We start from the raw sequence: 15,181 nt of genomic DNA, 5'->3' as shown, positions 1-15,181 counted from the left end.
GTAATAGGTGAGAGCAGCTGCACTCGATCCCTCGCACCGACGACGCCTCTTTGTTCCCAATAATAGGAAGAGACGCTCTATTGTAAACACGTTATGCAGCAGTCAAAACTCATCATGCAGCTTCCTCCTCTCGAAGGATGAAGGCTATTTAAGAAGCACGGAAACCCTCCAGGCTTCTGTCCAAACTACGTTCACCTTGTTTTCACTTCAAACTCATTAGATTTCCTGATCACGGAAAATGTTTCTTACATGTTAACGAAGCATCTGATTGTCTAACTGCTTTCAAATGTATAGTCTTCATAAATGTAACACTTTAGATGAGGGAACACATATTAACCATAGTTTCTTATTAACATTTATATTAGTAGCATATTAGCTGTTTTTAAGCCATTATAAATCACTTATTAATGTCTTATTCTGAAACTACTATTAACTACTGTGAGAGTTTTCCATCAATAATTTCCTAATCACTGCGTATTGATAGTGAGTTATGGAGTTGTTATAACCCACTTTTTTCTTATAAACTAAAGTTAAGTAAAGCGTCACTGTACCTCAGCGGGCGGCACGGTGGCGTTACGGTTAGCACTGTCGCCTCACAGCAGGAGGTTTGAATCCGGGTTCAGGTTCCTTCTGTGTGGCATGTTCTCCCTGTGTTACCGTGGTTACAGGTAGATCGATTACTCCAAATTGAATGGTTGTCTGTCTGGACATGTCGGCCCTGGGATAGTCTCTCCAGGATGAATGGATGTCAGCCTGAATAGGCCGCTGATGATGATGGATGGACGTCTGAAGCGTGCAGCACTAATGTCCGCTCTCTGTCCTCGCAGCGGTCAGCAAAGGATGTGAACTTGGACCGAACAGCGTCTCGTCCACTGAGAAAGTGCCGAGTCGGTCTTTGCTGAGAGTGTGTTTGATGTCCTGGATCAGCTGCACGCCTCTTCGGTCTCCGTCGACGCTCCCGTCCGATGGTTTGGGTTGCGTGTCTTCGTGGTGGAACTCCTCCTGGTTTCCGTCGTCCGACTTGGACGCGATGAAATCAGTTATTTCTGTGACTTCTCCACCTCGTTCATCGCTTCGTCCTGACGTTTCTTCGCCATCTTTCGGTGCGTTGGCATTCGGTTCGGAGAGCTCTTCTGTACCCGTCAAATCCTCTTCTGCTTTGGATGAAGGTAGAAGATCTGTCACCTCTTCAATCGCTGTTTGGTCACCACTATCGGGAGCTTTCTGGTTCTCAGACACGCTCTCAGCTCTTCCGCTGGTTTCTGAACGACGACTCCCGGCGATGCTTTCCACTTGGGTTTTGGAAATGTCCGTTAGCTCAGAGTTGTCCTGCATCAAACCTTCTCGCACCGCGTCTTCGTCCACAGATCCACTGCTTCCTTTGACCACAGACTCATGATCATGTTCACTCTCTGGTTCTGGGATCAAGTCTTTCACCTCCGTCTCCGTGTGTTTCTCATCACCTTCAGAGTGATTGCTCTCAAGGTTTGACGCCACAGTTTCCTCTTTGCATTTGTCCCCCGACTCGATCTCATCTTTTGCATCTTCCGTCATCTTCGCCATCTCCAGCGGACTCGCCGATCTCTGCAGCTCTGTGGATCGAGTCGTCTCTTCATTAACGTTGGAGACTTCAGCGTCTGATTCCTTCAAGTCTTCTAAAGGTTCAACAAACGTCTCAAAGTACTTTGATGTCTGATGCATGGTGACCCAGTTGGTGACCAGGTCTGTGTTGTCTTCTGAGGCGAAGGCCTCTGGAGGGTCTTCACCTGCTGGAACCGTGTTCTCCTGGTTTTGTGGGAGCTGGGACGACGCTGCATGAGGTTTGAGCAGAACGCTCGCTCCTTCCTCCGAGGCCTTGCTCGCCTCCTCCTCGTCCGCTCCGTTTTCCCCGTCAGCAGCTTGGAGGTCGGCTGCAGCGACGTCTTCATCGGCGTCTTCATCGACAGTCTTGGAGTCAGGCGGTGCAGTCGACTCGTCCAGCTTGAGATCTGGATCGTCCACAGGGGCGACCTGATCACCCGAAGAAGCAACCATCACCTCACAGGCAGTACTCGGGATGTTATCGCTCACTTCTATTAAATCTGACTCTCCGTTGTCATTTTTAGGGTCAGACATGTTTCCATTTTCATCTTCTTTTGTTTGATTGACGTCGTCTGCTTTAGATTCCTGGTTTATTTCAGCACCAGATGTCTCTGGCTGCTCGTTTTGAGTAGATTCATCTTGCTTTTCCACACCTTCCACATCGCTGCCAGGAGCCTCATCAACTTTGCGGTCTTCAGTTATTTCTTTAATCTCTGTGAACTCTGGTTTTCTCCCATCTTCGTTATTCTCACTTAGAGCTCCTCCCTCATCCTCGTGACTTTCGTCCTCTGCTCCGATACAAATCTCTCCATTTTCAGCATCTACTTTCTCCTTTTCACCGCCGTCACTTCCTGCTTCACTTCCTTTCTTCACACCTTCAGCCTCCATTGCATTGTTTGGTGTCTCTTCAGCTGTTTTGGACCCACATGCCACATCCGCTGCTTCACCCTCAGTGAGATGCTCTGACTCGCCAATATTTTCATCAGATATTTTATCTTTATCCAAGTCTGCATCTGCACTTTTCTCCAATTCCTCTAAAATCTCAGATCTTTCTTCTCCTTCTGCAGCCTCAACAGAAACAGCTTTGTGCTCAGTCTGCTCTGTCTCTGCCTTTTCTGCTTCATCATCCTTTTCTTCATCATCCTTTTCTTCATCAGCAGCGGCGTTTATCTTTTCACACTCGTTAGTTTTATCAGTTGCGCCTGAAGAAGAGGGTACTTCAGATTCTTCCTCCTCGTTTGTGTTTTTGACACATTCCCCATCTCCGTCTGCCTCCGTCTTCTCCGATTCGTCCACCTTCTCTTCTTTATCTCCTTCACTGTGGGGTTTCTCATCGGGCTCTTCATTTGCCTTTCCTTCAGCGTTTGAGTCAATGTTAGTCCCTTCGTTATTCTTTTCTTCTTCTGTCTTTTCTTTCTCATCCATTTCGCTTTCCTCTCCATTTTGACCTTCTGTTATCTGCTTTTCTTCCTCATTAAGTTCCTCTCCACATTTCTCTTCTACCTGATCATCTACTTCCACAGATGGTTGTTCTGTATACCTTTGTTGTTGATTGTCCTGCTTACTTACTGCTTCCCCTTCTTCCATACCATCTTTCCTGCTCCCAGCTTTTGCATCGTCCTCACTTGTATCTGCTGTTTTTGCATCGTTGGCGTCTCCGCTCCCCTCCAACGAGCTGCTTGGATTCTCCGCCGTGACTTCGTCTCTGTGCTCGCCGTCTCCCTGAGGCCTTTTCTCCTCGTCAGTCGCAGATGCCTCTTCACAGCTGAGGGCCTCTCGTTCTTCTGAGGGCTCTGCTTTCATCTCCAGCGTTTCGCTCGCTGTCATCGCCTCCGCATTATCTGGCGCTGCTGCGTCATCCGTCTTTGTATTCGGCTCCGATACCGATGACTCATCCTCCTTGACGCTTTTTGCCCCTTCATCGGCTTCCGCTGCAGTTTTCTCCTCGTTTTCTTTGTCTTCCTCTGCAGCCTCGCCATCAGTGGATTTAACTGCAGCCTCGCCATCAGTGGATTTGACTGCAGCCTCGCCATCAGTGGATTTGACTGCAGCCTCGCCATCAGTGGATTTAACTGCAGCCTCGCCATCAGTGGATTTAACTGCGGCCTCGCCTGGAGGTTCAGACGTCTCGTCATCCTCATTGACTTCCTTTCCAGATCCAGGATGCAGAGCTGCACTTGTATCTCCCGTGTCGTCTGATTTATCGTTCTCTGTTGTGTTTTTGTCTTCTTCTGATGCAGCCGTGGCGTCGTCTTCTTCTATTTCCACCTTCTCATCTTCAGTACGATCGCTCTCTTCTACAAGAGTCTCTCTTCCTTCGTGATCCTGTCCCACTTCAGCAACACTGTCCTCGTACTGGCGCTCCTCAACACCGGTCTGCTGCTGTTCTGTAAATGTCACACATTTCACTGCATCTGCAAAAACAACAGAGAGGTTTTTACTGCAGGAGTTGTTTTGTGTAGTTTGCTGATTCATGTGAATGGCGATGAGATGTTGGTACCCTTGCTGTCCTGTTCAGGGCCTTTATCTGTGGACTCCTCCTCCTCGGTGCTGGTGTCGCTCAGTTCGGGCTCGGAGCTGCACCTGGACTCCTTCAGGATGGCTTCGGCCAGCTTCTCCTGCACAGATTTGGCTTGAGAGAGAAAAAGAGACATGGCAACACAAACAGCCATGTAAGTTTGACTTCAAGCAAGCTCAGGATGAGTGAGGCACTCATGGTGGTGAATGATTTCTGAATGTTATAAGGTAATGAATAAGAAGTATTTAAACAAGAGAACTGAGCCAATGAAGAAAACGTACAGCCATAAACAAAACAATGTCTTTAATCTTTCAAACAGAACATGCAAAAAATGATTATTAACATGCACAGAAAGAAAAACACAACAAATCATAATTAGCATGATTCAGTACACAACCATGGAAACACAATGCACAGCATCGTAAAAGACCTATTCTAATCCTATTTATGTAATTTTAGGATGTGAATTTAAAACTCCAGATGATTAAAGAAGAAAATCACTAAACTTCGGCACTGAAGTGAACAGTTTGAGGCATTTCTACACATTTAGTTAGTCAGTTAAATATTATAGACACTGAGAAAAAGAAGTACGCTGCTAATATTACAATTACTCCAATTATACGGCCGTATTTTGTGCTTTTTGAAACAAGGGGACTTAAAGTGTGAACAGTAAGCAAACATTTGTTAGAAAAGGCTTTCTTTAAGTGATAAAAATACAATAAAAATAATATTATAGGTGAGACTCTTAACACCATAACATCCCCAAACTCATTTTTGTATAAAATTTGACGTTAAAAAGTGGATCAGACAGAAAATCAACACACGAAAAAAAGAAAAATAAGGAGGAAAAACACACAAATCATTTTTCCACTATCAAATAAAAGTCATAATCTTCCTATAAATATCACAAATAGACAATACAGTCGTGTGCTGGTGATTTAAGGCTGTATTACTGTTTTTACAGACACACATCACACAAAGTGGACTACAGACTTGCTTGTGATAATAGTGGAAAAATGTCCATAAAAGACGGACTGATCCATTCCTCACTCAGGTGTCGTATCTGTGATACTCACCCCTCTCCTGCTCCTCCTCCGGTTTGCTCTCATCTACCGTTTCCTCCAGCTCTTTGTCTCCTGAGGTTTCGTCATTCAGGTTATTCTCGTTCCCTGAGGGACCGCTGGGGTCGGAGACGCCGACCTCCGTGTTTTCCCCCGCGCTGTTCTGGACGTCCGAGGGCTCGGCCTCGGCAGCAGCAGCTGGATTTGCTTCATCTTTGATTTCGTCTGGTGGAACAGTGTTTTCTTCTGCTTCCTCGTCCTCACTGGTGGCCTCGGCGTCGCTCTGCTGCCGGTCGCTGCCTGAGGAGCTGGAGCCTGAGTGAGACTTCATGTCCTCTGTGTAAGAAAGAGGAAGCATTTAAATACTTGAACAGAAAAAGAAAGTCAATCATACTGTAAATAAATAGAAGCACTACACACAACAACCCAGCACTCTGCAGAAATGAGTGTTTGAATGCCTGAAAAGATCCAGCGTGGTTCTTTTGCTGTATTAAAAGTGGTTGTGAAATGAATAAATATTCAATATTAAATCATTAAATTCACCCACCATCCTTCTCATCGTCTTCAGTCTCAGAGTCTCTCTCTTTAACCGGCGTTTCACTTTCACCGGATGGAGCCGACGACTTCTCCTCTTTTACCTCGACCTCTTCTGTAGGACCTTCATCGTCTGCTTCAAAGTCTTCCTCATAATCTGACGAGGAAGACATGCAGAAACTTAATTGTGATACACTGTAAATAATGTAAAGATCTATTTCTTTTTGGCAGTCTACTGTGTTATAGCCACCCTACCCTCTCTGACTGTGTTCCCCTCGGCTGCTGTTTCCTCTGTGATGGGCGGTCGGCTGGTTTCACCCTCTGAATGGGATGGACCGTCGTCTCCAGTCCTCTCCACCTCCATCTCAGGAGCATCCTTTGGGCTGGAGACCGACTCCTCTCGACCTCCATCCTCTTTGACCGTCTTTGGTGGAGGAGTGGGCTTCTTGTCCAATCCCATTGCGATAATGCACCTGTAAATGAGCAGGTAGCACATAGCTTTGGGAGCCACAAAAAGTCTCCCCAAGACCTGTAAACAGACTCTGATGTGTAAAATCAAGTTCTCCTTTAAGTACACAGCACGCCTTTAAAAGGACGCCTTACTTGTAACATGGAGAGGCGCCCTCGACGCCGCTGAAGCCGAAGTGTCCGTGTCTGCCGCCGAGTCTGGAGCCCTTCCTGTGTTTGAACTCGCAGCAGGAGCTCAGCCGCTCCACCTGCAGCCCGTTCAGGAAGAAGGTCAGGCTGAAGGGGAAACCGCGGTGCCGTCTCGACATGAACTGGAACGTCTCTGAGGATGTAGATGTAGAAATGGTTTCAAGGTCAAGGTCATCAAATCTGTGACCTGGGTCTTGCAGAACAACCATAACCCATCTTAATTTTGCTTTTATTTTCTTTTAATTCTTCTATTTTTTCACTTTATTGTATGACATTATGATGTGAAGCACTTTGAGTCTGCCTTGTGTATGAAAGGTGCTACAAATAGAGTTGCCTTGCCTTAAAGCCTGTGAGGCATCTTTACCCATCCAAACATATGGATCGTTTTAAAGGTGCAACACACAGAATTCACAGCATTGCAATAGAAATGATAACAATCTCATATATAGCACCTTGAATAATGATACTTAACTGTATTAAAGCTGCACAAATGTTTATTTAATAACTTTAATAACACACACACACACACACACACACACACACACACACACACACACACACACACACACACACACACACACACACACACACACACACACACACACACACACACACACACACACACACACACACACACACACACACACTGACCTCCCTCGCGGAGCTTGCCCTTGAACACACACAGGTTCTCTCCTCCACAGTGCTGCTGGAAGACTTTGACCTCATCCCTCATGTCGGTCAGGTCGTGGGAAAGATGCACCGTTTTGCCGAAGTACGTCATGTTCACACACACTCTGCTCTGGTGCACGGAGCTCCTCAGCATGGGGGGGTCCTGGATGGGGAAAAGGGCAGGTCGGGGTCACTTTCATATCAATGAAATTCAGTTTAGAGATGTGTTTTAATTTCCTAATCCCACATTTAATGAGACTACACAGGTCGGTGGTATCTAGGTCAGATACCTATAATTATTATTCTTTAATTTATTACTGATTTATGCTTTCTTTCGAATGTTGACTCACCTCTGATATTTTGTCCTGATTCATTTAATATGATCATTTTAATTACACATACATTTACGTTAGTAAGGAATGTATAATGCTGTTAAATTGATACTTTGTAATATTTTAGGCAATATGATGTCTGTGAATGACATTGTACAGCCACACTGCTATCACCGAGTTAAATAAACACATATATTATATCCTGCATTGAACAATAATCTGACTACAGATGAAGGAATAGTGCTGTTCTGTATTAACATACAGCTTTATTAAAGATTTCAGTGCATCTCCTGGATTTTTCCGGAGCGGCTGCAGCTCGGTTTTGCTGCAGGGAAAACATAAAGAGAGATAAAGACCTCGTTGACGTCAGCGGTGGTCGGACGCAGTCTGCGCCCTCGGAGCGTGACCTTCGCCGCCCCGTCCCTCCTCTTGGTGGCCGGAGGCACCGGGGTGACGAAGCTGTTGATGACGGGGAGGCAGTAGGGGGAGATGCCACGGGAGACCTCCGCTGTGGTCACCAGCCCCCGGGACGCCATCTTTACAAGAAGAACAGGGGAAAGACTTCAGTGTTTATTGGAGATTTAGCATTTTTACACCAATATTTAATAAATAATTAATGAATAATAATAAATATTATTACTATTAGTACCGTTGCTTATAATAATGATAATAATAATAATAAATCTTAATGTATCAATAGTAACTCAGTGTATTATCAATGACATACTATATGAATTAGACCATAGACACATATTTAACCATAGATAGACATCTTTAGACATGCATACAGACATATGTATACATACTGATATACACATACAAGTCATATGTATGAAGTAACCTAAAAAATAAGTAAATAAATAAATAAATAATGACGGCGTCTCACAGTGCAGCTGAGCGGCTGCTCGTTCTCGTTCTCCAGGACTCTGGAAGGGGAGCTCCGACGGAGCGAGGCCGTGGTGCTGCTGCTGTGGATCGGCTTCAGACGCACCGGCCTCTGCATCTTCCCTGGAGCCGTGTTGGGTCGAGACGAGCCCGGCTGCAGCAAAAACACACACACACACACACACACACACACACACACACACACACACAGACACAGACACAGACACAGACACACACACACACACACACACACACACACACAGACACACACACAGACACACACACACACACACACACACACACACACACACACACACACACACACACACACACACACACACAGTGGATGTATCTAGAACAAGCCTCTACCTGCTGAAGTGTGAACTGTTTGCAGACTTAAGACGAGAGATTTCACAAAGTAAACACACAGATGTGCTGCAGGATTATCGGCTCCATTTCCTTTAAGGTTTGTGACTTTTTAGCTTTCATAGCTAACACTCTTCACTTCCTCGTGTCACACACAGCAAACAGCAGCTGAGACACAACTCTGCACAGATAATGACTCTCCTTACAGACGTCCCTCACCTCAAAGAATGTCTTGGACTTTAACACACTTTTGAAACGTTGGACTGAAATGGTGGCTCTTTGGAGGAAAGGATGAGGCATTGCAATGTAAAAATGTGTCAGACTGGCTATTATTGATGTCTGTATGGTAGATAAATCTGTCCTGGAGTCAGCTAGCTCATAGCTTAGCATAAAGACTGGAGACAAGTTTAAAACAAGGTTCGAGGGGTGAAGCGTTTTGACCTTAGATCGCATAAAATATAGAAGTAGAGTCGAGTTTTAAATCTCATAATATCTCAGAGACCATGTCGTAGTATTTAAAAACCTGCTGTGCATGATGGGAGATAATTAAAGGTCAACTTTCAAACTTGGAGAACTCGGATCAGATCATTAAAAGGTGATGTTACAGCAGCATCCACTCAAGTCTGCTGCACACAGACGGAGGTTTGGACTCACGGACTCGGAGGTCTCCGAGTGCTCCCCCTCTGGACCCCCGGAGTGCTGTTTCCGGATGCACCTGGCACCCGTGGGTGGGCGTGGAGACAGGATGCGGATGATGTCTTCCTCGTACCTTTTGGAGCGCTCCACCTGGCAGACAACACCAATCATTCATATTTAAGACCAAAACAGAACATTTGCAAGATTTACGATATTATAGAGAACATATAATTCAAAATATTGATCATATTATTTTATATAAATATTCCTTGATTTATCCTAGGACTACAAAGTGCCGATCACACAACATGTTATTCCATATTGAGGTAAACTTGTGAAAAATGTAACAGTAAATGCTAATGTATTTTTTGTTTCATATAATTCAGGTCATTAGTTTACAAATGAGGACAACAAAGCAGTGTTCGGATGCTAATATCCTACTTTGATCTTATGCACTCTTTCCCTCCTTGCAAACTCCTCCAGCTTCCTTTTGATCTCTATTTGATGGGCACGCTGCAGAAACAAATGAGCATCCTTCATTATTCAAGGAGAAGCAGTGATTAGCTGCCTTTAGGCCGTTTTCTCTCCGCTACGTCGTGTTCCTCCCACCTCCATCTCCAGCACCTTGTGGAAGATGGCCTGGGCCAGGCATTCTCGGACGTGTCTCTGGTGAGCTCTCTGAATCAGCTTGTGTCGGTACTCCTTGTCTGGGACGATGCGCCCACTCCTGGTGATCTGGGAACGACAACAGGCCCGACGGGGTTCAAGCATCGAAGACGGTTAACGGTGTTTTCAAACTGAGGTCGCCAACAGCTGATATTTGGTGGAGAAATATGAAATCCTTAAACGCCCCGGGAATGTATTTTCTCCATCCGCGTCTTACAATGAGTAGCAATGCCGGCCTACACTGACACAATATTAATTTTAAATCTTCAATAAAAAATGGTTATCTAACTCATAAACCAAATCATGGATCCATGAAGTACGAGGAATACTGTCTGCTTGTCTGTCTGGGAACTTATCCCTTGTTTTATATATTTTATTCCCCTTTGTGTTTGTCTTCCATGTCTGAGTCCATGTGTCGTTTCTCCCCTTCCATCTAAAGGACCACAATGGAAACAAGCCTTTTGACTTTATTCTTGTTCAATAAAGTTTTCAATCAATCAAATATCAAGTTTGCAATGCTTGGCTGTAAACTGTGATTCAGGATTCACTTCAAGATTTAGCAACATTTCAAGTCAATTATGAATGGCTTTGCAGCTTTTTAGTGAGTGATTTCATCCAATGTGATGACTGGATTACAATATGAAATCTGTAAGTGATTACAGGCTGTGATATGAGCGATGCTGTTGGTGAGGAGTAGAGATGTTCTGATACCATTTCCCCTCCCGATACCGATACTCGTGCTGTGGGTATCGGCCGATACTGAGTACCGATACCCTCGAAATTGAGTCTTTGGATATGTTGCATGTCGCCGTCTTACTGGTGGGAACATCCACTGTGTAGTTCTGCCAAACCCCCGACATGATGCTAACATTAGCTCCTTTTAACAGGTGTCAGGTGATCAATTCTTCCTCGCCCCGCTAAAACAGCAGCTGCTGATGGCGGCGAGGAAGAACTGTGTCAAAGCTAACGGAGCTAACCAGTAAATAAATTCCTTTTTCTAATACGTGGTATCGGATCGGTGCCTGGACTCCAGTACTCGCCGATACCGATGCCAGTATTTTCGGCAGAATCGGAGGCATTTCCCATACTGGTATCTGAATCGGAACATCTCTATGAGTGAGGTCACACCCCCATGTATACGTACCAGCCCTGCTCTCTGCAGGTGTCTCCTGATCCGGGTGTTGCTGAAGTATCCGGCCAGATGTCGGTCTGTGAGACTGTTGTAGGCTGAAAGAAGTCTGAAACGAGACCAATAAAAAGGAGACGTTTGATGAATCCCTGACACAGAAACTTAATTAAAAACTTTACGTTCCGTCTTCCACTGGAGCAACTTCTTGATCACAGTTGAGAGAAAAGCAGAATCTCATTAACTTAGTGAGGACCTGCTTGTTGTTTCTGGTCCTCATTAAAGAGACATCAGCTTGTCTGCAGCCTGAACGTGTCACAGATTTGATTTCCTCCAGTATTTGTGTACGAGACAACGGGACGTTACAACTATAGGGTGTGTTACCGGTGTCTGGTTCCACACCGGAGTTGGAGGGGACGGCACACTTAACCCCGCCGGCCTCCTCGCTGTGAGCCGGCTCGTTTGTGTCCGGTCCTCCTCGGTTTCGGTTTCTCTCTGAACCACGACCCTCGTGGTTGAATTGTTTTTTACATGACCTTCTGTGAGCGAGCGGTGCTTTTATTGAATTAGTACACTCACTTGAATCAGTTCATTATGCCTCTGCCGTGACTGTAATGCTGTACGTTGTACTTCCAGAATACATTTAATGCATCATATGCACATTAACCTGGAACAAAGTACTGCATTTGCTTCTGTAACTCAAGTCAATGTTCCCTTTTTTGCCTCTTAAATCAAATAACTATTAGTTTCTTAGACTGCAGTGCAACACTTATTTAATATGTGATACCTTTATTCTAGTTTTGCTGTTTTAAATGTTCTATTCTCTTGGCTCTTGAGTGAAATAATATTTGAATATCTCTTTGTGGTGTTTCTTCTGCACTTTGCCTCAAAGCTTTTGATGTTTAATGTAAAGTACTTTGTGTTTCCTTGTTGCTGATATGTGCCATGTAAAAAAAACAAAAAACTTGCCTCACCTAAAATGTGAATTCCAGAGTTTATAATCAAAAACACAACTAGTCTAGATTAAAAAGTAAAAGTGCTGCATTCAACTGTACATGGAGTTTACATGGAGTATTGTATTACTCTGATGTTTGAGATGGAGTTAAATTGAACTCCATCATTTAATCCATAACAATGCATCATATTTTATTGTTTTGAACGTAAATTCTCCATCTGTAAAGTCCCTATAGCCGTCAGAATAATGTAAGTTAATTGCAGTGGAGTAGAAGTACCACTTAATCAACATACTACAAAAAGAAGTACTTCAAATTGGCTTGATTTTGTTTTATTAATCATTAATTAGATGTTTGATGGTGCTGTTAAGGTCCAGTCTAAATGCAGTAAAACACTGTACTCCAGCCGGGCTCTATAGGGTCGCTGTGTGACGCACTTTGTTTAACAGCATCATTTAAGAGCCAATTAAAAGTCGTTATTTCTGCAGCGACTCCACGTTAAATCCCTCCCATCATAGATTCGTATTAATTAGATCGTTTCATTGTTTTAAAGCGAGTCTAATGTGAAGAAAACAAAAACAACAGCTTATCAAGTAGAACAGATATAAGAGGTATAAAGTGTACGTACCCCGGGCTGAGGTGACTCATGGCTGTCAGCGGCTCGCGCTCCCTTCAAACAACAACAACAACAATAATATAATAATATTTATATTATAATATTTGGGGTAAGAAGGGCCGTCCTCGCGGCAGAGTTGTCCTGAAGTGTGTCAGTAGGTTTCCAGCTGCACTTCTCCCGGAGCGGAACTGATGACACCCGCCGGTTGCTAGGGGAGATCACGTGACGATGCTGCCAATGAGGCTGGTTTCCACTTACAGGGAGCCCCGCTCACATTAAACCCGGCGGATAACACAAACTGACAGACATAACTAATGGATGGTCGTCTGATAAGTAGCATGATAGCTTATCAACTTGTTTCAGCTTCACTGGTGCAGTAAAATAAATATATATATATATATATAAAAACACAGATGTAAAATAAATTGTATTCAGTGTAAAAAACTTCCTAACATCTTTATCCTAAAATATTATCAGCAAAATTAACTCAAAGTAAAACTTGATGTGCAGAAAATGTGATATATTGTTGTATACGACACTATTGTTAATAGTGATGCTGCAGTTTAGTGACCTCGGGGTCAGACCTGGGCTCCTTCCAAACGCTCACTGGATAAATCTGAGGGGCCTTGAAATGATTAATATGAGAAGAAATAATAATAAAAATATATATATTTAATTGCATTCACTGTTACTTAAGTGATACCATATGATAAGTGTAGAAGAAAAAGTAAAATTACTTCAACATTGTACTCAAATGTTACACCGGAGTAACTGGAGTGATGCTCCAAATATCTACACAGCTGGTTTCACTGTTTCTACCTGAACACCTCAGTACAGTTCTGGACTCCCAGGGGAGCCTCTCTGAAAGTCAGTCGGCAGATTTTAGAACGAGTGTACAACATTTATTACTGATGAGTGTTTTAACGTTCCACCGTCCTGTTTGCTATAGAAACCTTACCTGTAGATCTAAGGACACACTTTCTAGGATTGTGACGATGGCAAGCAAAAGTCAACGAAGCCCCCGACTCAACCTTCTGCTGCAGGAATGATGGAGGAAGCAAGAGTACCCCAGCAGTGGAAGACAGCTGCCATCCTCATCTGAGCTTGTGAGCTCAGGGAGGCGCTATTGAGTCCATTTGGCAGCTAAAAATAAAAAATGTAAGATTATTATTAATAGATCCTATCCATCCATCTATATATCAATCCATCATCTATGTCATGTTATTATTAAACACTATAGTTATTAGTCATGTTTTACAGTATACATATAATTATATAATATATATTATAATATATAATTATATAATATATATTATAAATATATATAATCTCTCTCTCTCTCTCTCTCTCTCTCTCTCTATATATATACAAACATACATATATAAAAAGACTATACCTAGAGAGCTGTAACGGCAAGGGTCTTGAATAATAGTGCTGATTAATGCAATCACAATTGTGTGTGTGTGTGTGTATTTGGCAAACTAACTATGTGGGAGTAGTGTGTGTGTGTGTGTGTGTGTGTGTGTGTGACCCATAGACCACAAACCCACAGTTTTCATCTCAACCCCTCGATGCGCTGGAGATAAAGGTCCTCTGTTGCCCTCTTGTGGAACTGTGGAGAACTACTTTTACCAGGACAGTCTCCACGTGTTCCGTTATGGACACTTTAGGCATTCCGAGCCCTGTGAAAGAATATAATAGAATTTTGTGTTATAAACTGCTCATTTTCATAATCTATTGAAGTGTCAAAGCTTGGGAGGCACTTTGAGGATCATTGATTTGAAAAGAAGAGGAAAGATTTTTTCTCTTTCGTTGGACATCCTGCTGAAATCTGCAGCATGAAACTCACAGGAAGGTTGGAGGTCCGATGAAGAGATCCTGCAGCTTCAGGGTCTTTTCCTCAGGAACGCTTGATCTCAGGGTCTCTGCTGAACACAAACGGCTCATTTAAAGGTTTCAGTCTGCAAACTTTTATAAATTCAACCTGGAGGCTTTTTGGACATTACTAACATTTAACTTCAAATCACGCAAAAGTTGGATTATAAACATTAAAACCTTCTCTTACAAATCCAAAGAGCAATTACTGGAAAAGAGCTTAAAAAATGAATTATTAGGTGTTCCATGAATTCATTCTTTGTCCAGTGATGACCGTCCATTTGCAAGTTTGAGGTATTATTTATTTTACAGGGCAGATGCAGCAAGTAAAGAAATCTCTCTCAACACTGACTTCAGTTCCTCAAACAATAAACTATGACTGTTATAATAGATGTAATAATTATAATACAAGCAACTAAAATGGCTAAAGTAAGAGGAGTTCATTTAATTTATTATAATTTATATGATTATTTGAGCATCTCTTTTGATTGCTGCTCTTTGCGGTTGTTGCCCAAAAGAAAATGTTATTTCACTGCTGAACTGATGGGGAGAGTGAATCTATGAGCAGGTGGATTTTAATGTTTAATAACAAATAGTCGTTAGAAATAGCTATTAAAGTCAGCATTATTCTTATAAACACTCGATACACACAATTTGAATAAATTATTGCAGTTTCCTTATATTTATATCCATCCTCTATACAGTT

The 15,181-nt window shown here is 43.2% G+C and overlaps 1 protein-coding gene across 1 annotated transcript; it reads right to left on the bottom strand.

The window, feature by feature from the left end:
• Positions 1–514: 514 nt before the first annotated feature.
• Positions 515–13,602, bottom strand: erich3 (glutamate-rich 3). Its single transcript, XM_084011690.1, has 15 exons — positions 13,559–13,602; positions 12,613–12,654; positions 11,050–11,143; positions 9,849–9,974; positions 9,681–9,752; positions 9,258–9,389; positions 8,239–8,391; positions 7,709–7,888; positions 7,003–7,183; positions 6,298–6,484; positions 5,950–6,167; positions 5,708–5,851; positions 5,176–5,496; positions 4,082–4,213; positions 515–3,995 (listed from the first exon to the last, which is right to left on the bottom strand). The coding sequence occupies exons 2-15, from the start codon at positions 12,630–12,632 to the stop codon at positions 802–804; spliced, it is 5,154 nt and encodes a 1,717-aa protein (XP_083867816.1). The 5' UTR covers positions 12,633–12,654; positions 13,559–13,602; the 3' UTR covers positions 515–801.
• Positions 13,603–15,181: the final 1,579 nt, after the last annotated feature.

The sequence above is a fragment of the Eutrigla gurnardus genome (genome assembly GCF_963514095.1).
Source record: "Eutrigla gurnardus genome assembly, chromosome: 6".
NCBI classification, from domain to species: Eukaryota; Metazoa; Chordata; class Actinopteri; order Perciformes; family Triglidae; genus Eutrigla; species Eutrigla gurnardus.
Note: the sequence above shows the minus strand (reverse complement) of the source record. Positions and strands in the feature narration are given on the sequence as shown.